The sequence below is a fragment of the Oryctolagus cuniculus genome, chromosome 13, assembly GCF_051225735.1.
Source record: "Oryctolagus cuniculus isolate XC-2025 breed Fujian yellow rabbit chromosome 13, ASM5122573v1, whole genome shotgun sequence".
In the NCBI taxonomy this organism is placed as follows: Eukaryota; Metazoa; Chordata; class Mammalia; order Lagomorpha; family Leporidae; genus Oryctolagus; species Oryctolagus cuniculus.
In genome coordinates this window covers 16983526-16990717 of record NC_142879.1, presented here as the reverse complement: position 1 = coordinate 16990717, position 7192 = coordinate 16983526, and the positions used below count along the sequence as shown (strand labels likewise).

Here is a 7192-nt window from a genome sequence, read left to right as displayed (position 1 = left end):
GTTAGGTAGAGAGACGGACAGTGCTTCCCATGCTCTGTCACTCCCCAAATGCTCACAATAGCCAGGACTGGGCCCAGGCCAAAGCTAGGAACTGGGAATAGAAGTCAGGTCTCCCACGTGGGTGGCAGGAGCCCGCTTACCTGAGCCATCCCCGCTGCCCGCCGGGGGGTGCAGTGAGAGGAAGCTGGAGTCGGCGGCTGGAGCTGGACAAGGAGCCAGCGCCCAGTCACCCCGATATGGGGTGCACCTGAACCTTTAGGCCAAAGGCTCCCTCCCACAATGTGCTTCCTAGAAATCGGGGATGTGCTGCACACACACAACCGACTTCCCCTTGTTCTTGGAATGTCCTCGTTCTGCGAATGGACAAAATGAGCCTCTGGCTGTAGAGCTGGAAGCTCAGGACGTACCTACGCCTCTCCGGTCGCCCCGCCATCTGCGAAGACGCAATTGTGCCCTCCGGAAATAGTCTGATTCGGAAGCGGAGGAAGAGGACCAGTGATTTCACATCTCTGCTTCCTCCCGCCCTCTCGTCTGCCACACATTTCCTGGGCTTTTCAGATCTTGCCCCATTTGACTGGGGCAGGGGCTGGGTGGGGAGGGGGCCACTCATCAAGGTAGGCAGGGTCTTAGACCCCACAAGCAAGGCATCCTCACAAGAGCCCAGGGTCCTCACTGTGTCCCCAGAGTGCCACGGGGGCTGCGTCCCCGAGCGCCCTCCTCCAGCTCTGCCACCCTCCTGAACTCTCCAGATCACTCAGCAACTCAGGGCCCGGCTTCCCACGCTGTGCCCCAGGAAGGAGTCATGGGGTCGAGGGAGGTGAGGAGAAAGTCCAGAATTAGTCACAGGAAGCAAATCAGAGCCACACACGGCCTATATGCCCAGCCGTCTCCCAGGTGCCAACCTTCTAACAGCAGCTCCACTCAGGAGGGGGAGGGGAGCTGAGCCTGGAGCAAGCCCGCCCTGAGGGTGGACCCTGTGTGATGTCTGTCTAAAGCCCCATCACTCAGATTTCCTTTGGTCTTTGAGGCAGCCCCAGCAGGTAGCACCACAGCCCCTTCTGCAGCTAGCGACAGCGCAGCTCAAGGAGGCTGGGGCAGGTGCCCAAGGACAGGCAGCTCGCGACTGGGTGGGAGCCGGGAGCCAGGACCCAGGTCTGAGGTTAGCTTCTGTGCTCATCACCTGCCCTTAAAACCAGCTAGAAAAGGGAAAGAAATGGAAGAAAAGGACCTATGAGCCTCTGGCACAATCATTGCAGACAGTTGCCGCATCTCCTTCTGCCTTTTCGTTGTTCAGCTTAGAGAAACTCCCTGCCCATGCAAGGCTGCAACGCCGATGCAGGAGACAGAACCGGCAAAGACACAAGCACGTGGATCCCGTGAGTCTGCAGCAAGGGAAAAGGCGCTGGTGTTTAAAACCTGAGCAAGAAAAAAAAAAAAAAAAAAAAAAGGCCGGCGCCGCGGCTCACTAGGCTAATCCTCCGCCTTGCGGCGCTGGCACACCGGGTTCTAGTCCCGGTCGGGGCGCCGGATTCTGTCCCGGTTGCCCCTCTTCCAGGCCAGCTCTCTGCTGTGGCCCGGGAGTGCAGTGGAGGGTGGCCCAAGTGCTTGGGCCCTGCACCCCATGGGAGACCAGGATAAGTACCTGGCTCCTGCCTTCGGATCAGCGCAGTGCGCCGGTTGCAGTGCACCAGCCGCGGCGGCTATTGGAGGGTGAACCAACAGCAAAGGAAGACCTTTCTCTCTGTCTCTCTCTCTCTCACTGTCCACTCTGCCTGTCAAAAAAAAAAAAAAAAAAAAAAAAAAAAAAAAAAAAAAACCTGAGCAAGGTGAAAGCAGAGTGAAAGCTGATTTTATCAAAGGGGCTGTGACACAGGCCACGCTTTCCTTCCGTGAACCCAGTGCTCACAGTCTTGAGATGCGTGCGTGCGTCTCACGTACGCAATTTTCTGTTTTCCTTCTAACCGATCATCACCACCTTCCTCCAGTCTTTCAGCAGTGTCTTCACATGTGCGGGGTGGTCTTCGCACACCGACACCACCGCTCAGGCTGGGTCATCTCCCAGAAGCGCAGTGCCCCCAGCCTGTCTTATTTCATACTAGCACATTGGGAGACAGTGGCCGAAGTGAACTCAGAGTGAACATTTTGGAGGAACGGAATGCGAAGATGTTAAAAGCTCTTCAGTGACACACTACTTTTTTTTAACGGTTAATAGTTCTTAGTCATAGCCAAAGATTTCTTTTTTTTAAGATTTTATTTATTTATTTATTTGAAAGAGTTACACAGAGAGAGAGAGAGAGAGAGAGAGAGAGAGAGAGTCTTCCATCCACTGGTTCACTCCCCAATTGGCTGCAATGGCCGGAGCTGCGCCGATCTGAAGCCAGGAGCCAGGAGCTTCTTCCAGGTCTCCCACGTAGGTGCAGGGGCCCAAGCACTTGGGCCATTTTCTACTGCTTTCCCAGGCCATAGCAGAGAGCTGGATCAGAAGTGGAGCAGCCAGGACTTGAACTGGTGCCCATATGGGATGCCGGCACTGTAGGTGGTGGCTTTCCCCACTACATCGCAGCGCAAGCCCCGACACATCACTTTCTACAGGAATCCACTGTGTCCACTCCCACCAGCCACCTTGGCGGGAGAGCTCATTTAACAAGGTCCTCGCTGCAGCTGCGCCTGCCTCGTCTTCCCCGGGTTGGAAATGGGAGCTCACCGACCCCCTTTAATTCCTGTCTGAACTTAAGAGGCCTTTCCGAGGGACACGGGGCCAACAGAGGCCGGCACGCGGGAGGGCACTCTGTTCACGTGGTGCAGAGAAGTGCTGAGTGTTAGTACCGCTGCGGCAGGTTGGATGGAAATCCACGGGGCGTGGAGAGCCTTCTTCCTGTCTGCCTTCAGAGAGCCGCATTACCCAGCGGATGGGAGAAGCAAGCCAGTTGTGGGGGGGGGGGGCTCAGTTTCTGGCACCTAGAGAAAGAGGTGTCTCCCCCTGGCCAGGATGAGGGTCAGCCTCCCCTTCCTGGAAACTGGAGGCCTCAACCCCAGTAATTTCTTAGTGCTGGCGTTCTCTATCAGAGCAGCCGTTCACATCTGGGCAGCTCCACTTCCGATCCAGCTCTCTGCTGGTGCCCCTGGGAAGGCAGTAGAAGACGGCCCAAGTGTTTGGGCTCCTGCTACCCATGTGGGAGACTCAGGAGGAGCTCCAGGCTCCTGGCTTCGCCTGGCCCAGCCCTGGCTGTTGTGGCCATTTGGGGAGAGACCCAGCAGGTGCAAGGTTGCTTTCTTTTTTGTCTCTCCCTCTCTCTGTCGCTCTGCCTTTCAAATGAAGAAGAAAGGTGGAGGCGGACGAGGAGAAGAAGAGGAGGAACTTCTTGCCTTAGAGAGACCCTGAAATACGCCAGCCTGCACGGATGCCCTGCAGGTGGCAAGGCTGGCCTCTTGGGTGTGCGGGAGTGCGCGCTCTGACGGCCTGGCTGGAGCTGATGGCAGGGCCGAGGTGGCGATGGTGTGCAGGCTGCTCTGCCCAACAGCCCCCGCGTGGAAGAGAAGGCAGGGTAGCAGAGAGGGGGTCAAGCAGCCTGAGCATCAGAACCAACCTAACACCTGAGTGCCGACCTGCGGGCACGGCCCCCAGCCCGCTGCTTCCTGTGGGGCCCTGTGCGTGTGTGTGCGTGTGTGTGTATGTGTGAGTGTGTGTGTGTGTATGTGTGTATATGTGTGTGTATGTGTGTGCGTGTGTATGCGTGTATATGTGTGTATGTGTGTATATATATGTGTGTATGTGTATGTATGTGTGTGTGAGTGTGTATATGTGTGTGAGTGTGTGTGCGTGTGTATGTGTGTGTATGTGTGTATATATGTGTGTATGTGTATGTATGTGTGTGTATGTGTGTAAGTGTGTGTGTGTATGTGTGTATGTGTATTTGTGTGTATATGTGTGTGTGTGTATGTGTATGTATGTATGTGTGTGTGCGTGTGTGTGTATGTGTATGTGTGTGTGTGTGTGAGTATGTGTATGTGTGTATGTGTGTGTATATATATATGTGTGTGTGTATGTGTATGTATGTGTGTGTGTGTGCGTGTGTGTGTGTGGCGGGGGGGTCTGGCTGCACCACCGCCCTCAGGAAGGCAGAAGGACCGAGTCCCTTTCCCTGCACTCTTTTTTTTTTTTGACAGGCAGAGTTAGAGAGACAGAGAGAGACAGAGACAGAGAGAGACATAGAGAGAGAGAGAGGCAGAGAGAAAGGTCTTCCTTCCGCTGGTTCACCCCCCAAATGGCCGCTACGGCCGGTGCTGCGCCGATCCAAAGCCAGGTGCCTCCTCCTGGTCTCTCGTGCGGGCCCTGCACGCCTCTTAGATCGGTGTTTCCAAACCCTTCTCAGCAGAGAAATCACAGAAGCCCCAGCAGTGGGGCTGGGCAGTCTCCCAGCAGGCGGGAAAAAGGCGCAGCGCCCCTGCACATTTGAAACCCAAATGACACATCTCTGAAGGGACGCTTGCCTGGCGGGTCCCTCACATCCTTTCCTTCTGTAACCTTCAGAATGTGAAAAAAGCCCTTAGGCCCTCATCGCCACCACCCACCCCAACCCCCCACCCCACCACCACCCACCCTCCCGGCTCAGCCTGAACTCTGGGGTTGAGGTTCACCGGACCCTGGCGCCACCCCCGCCTCCTGACACTCTTTCCGCGCCCACTGCTCAAGCCAAGAGGCGCTGCCAGGCTGGGGTCAGCAGAAGTGTTTATTGAGGGGGCACAGCCACAAGGGAGATTCTGGGGTGCTCGGGCCAGGATGCAGGAAGCCAATGCATGGCCACAGGCTCGGAGCCCCCCTGTCCAGAGGGAAGGGCCAGGACCGCGTCCAGGGAGAGTCCTGTGGCTTCGGGAGAGGAGGCAGTCACCATCTTGGGCAGGCTGATGGCTCAGTTCGGGGCAAGGTCCAGGGGGCCACGTGGGCATTTCACACCAGGGCCAGGTCCCGAGACTTTGGGGAGCTGAGAAAATGAAAATCACAGTTGATGGTGACTCATGGCGAAGCCGGCGCAGCTGCAAGGTGAGCGCACAGTCATCTTGATCGCTTGGTTGCCAGGTTCTGTGTATCAGAGAGACGCCAGAGGGTCTGACTTGCAGCACAGCCAAGAGGGGGACTCCGCGGGTCTGGGTGGGACCTCGTGCTGCGCGCTCCAAACCACTTCCCTTCTCTGCTCCGCGAACCCGTCGGCGTCCAGGCTGCTGTCTGTTCCATCTCCAAGGGCCTCAGGCTGCCAGAGGAAACTCAAGTAGCTTGCGGGTCTGGAGAAGGCGACCCCGGGGAGCTGAGCAGCGCAGGCGGGCCCGGCTGGAGCCGCCACACAACGGATCCTCCCGGGGCGCCGGCGCCCGCCCCCACCAACCTCCCCGCGGCGCCCGGCTGCACGCACCTCCACCGGCCCGGGGAGGCAGCTACAGGACGCACGAGAGGGTGCTGGCGCCGTGCGGCCGGCCCCAGAACACCGGGCTGTCGTCTCTGGAGAGCGAGGAGGCCGAGCTGACCCTGCGCCCCCCGAGGCCCGCGCGCTGGCACAGCCCGTGCCGGGCCCGGGCGCGGAAGGAGCGGTCCAGCAGGAGGTAGATGACCGGGTTGGCGCAGCTGTTGACGAAGACCAGGCAGGTGGCGACGGCGAGGCCCCATCGAAGCGCCAGCAGCAGAGGGCAGGGCAGCGGGAGTGCCCCCAGGCGCGCCAGGTGGAAGACGGCCCGCAGGGCGCCGAAAGGCAGCCAGGAGCCCACGAAGGTGCTCTCCACGGCGAAGATGATGCGCAGCGAGTTGCTGCGGGCGCGGCCCACGTGCGGCGGCCTGCGCAGGCGGCGCGAGATGCTGCAGTAGCAGAAGACGGAGACGGCCAGCGGCAGCACGAAGGTGAGCAGCAGGAGCAGCAGGCCGAGGCCCTGGAAGGCGTCCGAGGGCTCCTCCCCGCACTGGCTGCCCCCGCCGCCGGGCAGCGGCTGCAGCCCGCGGTAGACGAGCGCCGGCAGGCCGGCCAGCAGCGCCGCCGCCCACACGCCGCAGCAAGCGGCCAGCGCGCAGCGCCGAGTGCGCAGCGGCCGCGCGTCCAGCAGCCTGACCACGGCCAGGTAGCGGTCGACGCTCAGGCCGGCCAGCAGCAGCGCGCCCGCGCAGCGCGACGCGGCCAGCGCGAAGCAGCTCAGCTTGCAGAGGCCCTCGCCGAAGGGCCAGCGGCCCCCGCGCGCCGCCGCCGCGGCCCACAGCGGCAGCGTGAGCACCAGGCCCAGGTCGGCGGCCGCCAGGTGCAGCACGAAGGTGTCCACGAGCCGCCGCGGGCCGCGCCGCCCGGCCAGCAGGCACACCACGAAGCCGTTGCCCAGCAGGCCCACGGCGAAGGCCGCCAGGTAGAGCGCAGGGATGTAGGCGTAGCCGTAGGGCAGGTCCCTGGAGGGGCACAGCTCCAGCTCGGCCAGCGCGCCCGAGCCCGAGTAGTCCCAGGACACCGGCGCCCACCCGGGGCTCCAGGGCTCGGTGGGCTGCATGGCCGGCCGCGGGTGTGTGCGGGGCAGCCGGACCGACGGAGGGCGGCGGCGGCCGAGCAGCAGCGGGGCTTGGCGCTGTCTCCCGGGCCGGTGCCCAGCACCTCCCTTCCTGCCGGCTCGGCCCGGGCGAAAGGGTGGGGCGGGAGGGGCGGGCTCCTGTGGTAGAGATGGGGGCCTCGATTTGGGGCCGACCTGAGGGGGAAGGGCAGGGACCGGCTGGGGGGCTTCACCGCTGCCTTCTGCGTGGGAATGGGTGCTGTGGGGACGCTGCCCCTTCTCAGCCTGGCTGTCAGTGGGAGTGGGGGCCCACCGCGTCCCCTGCTCGGAGCTCTGTTCATGAAATCAGGGTCTGCTGTCAGGTTTAGGGACTAAATAGGAGCCCGGGAGCCCCCAGCTGACCTCAGTAACCCCTGAGGACTCCTCAGTTTTAGAGGTGAGGAGACAGACCCGGTGGTGGCGCCTCACCCTCCCTCCCACCCCCCTGTCCCGTGGGAAAGAGAGTCTGCACATTTGGTATGCAAGGGGATTGGGGGTGGGGGGAGGCCTGCCTGTGGCGGCCAGAGCTGGGCTCCGGCCAGCGAGGGTGGCATCCCGAGATGCGGCTGTATTCAGCCTTCAGCATGGGGGTGGCTTGTGCCCAGCTCATGTCCCTGGGGAGCCCCATGCAAGGGTTTTA

General features: G+C 61.1%; 1 protein-coding gene across 2 annotated transcripts; it reads right to left on the bottom strand.

Annotated features, from left to right (window-relative positions):
• Window positions 1–4645: 4645 nt before the first annotated feature.
• On the bottom strand, window positions 4646–6642 carry GPR25 (G protein-coupled receptor 25). Of its 2 annotated transcripts, none has more exons than XM_089312084.1 (2): window positions 5409–6642; window positions 4646–5280 (listed from the first exon to the last, which is right to left on the bottom strand). In XM_089312084.1, the coding sequence occupies exon 1, from the start codon at window positions 6514–6516 to the stop codon at window positions 5431–5433; it is 1086 nt and encodes a 361-aa protein (XP_089168210.1). In that variant the 5' UTR covers window positions 6517–6642; the 3' UTR covers window positions 4646–5280; window positions 5409–5430. The 2 variants fall into 2 exon arrangements, with proteins under 2 accessions (XP_089168210.1, XP_051677056.1); XM_051821096.3 differs by having other exon boundaries at window positions 4646–5249.
• Window positions 6643–7192: the final 550 nt, after the last annotated feature.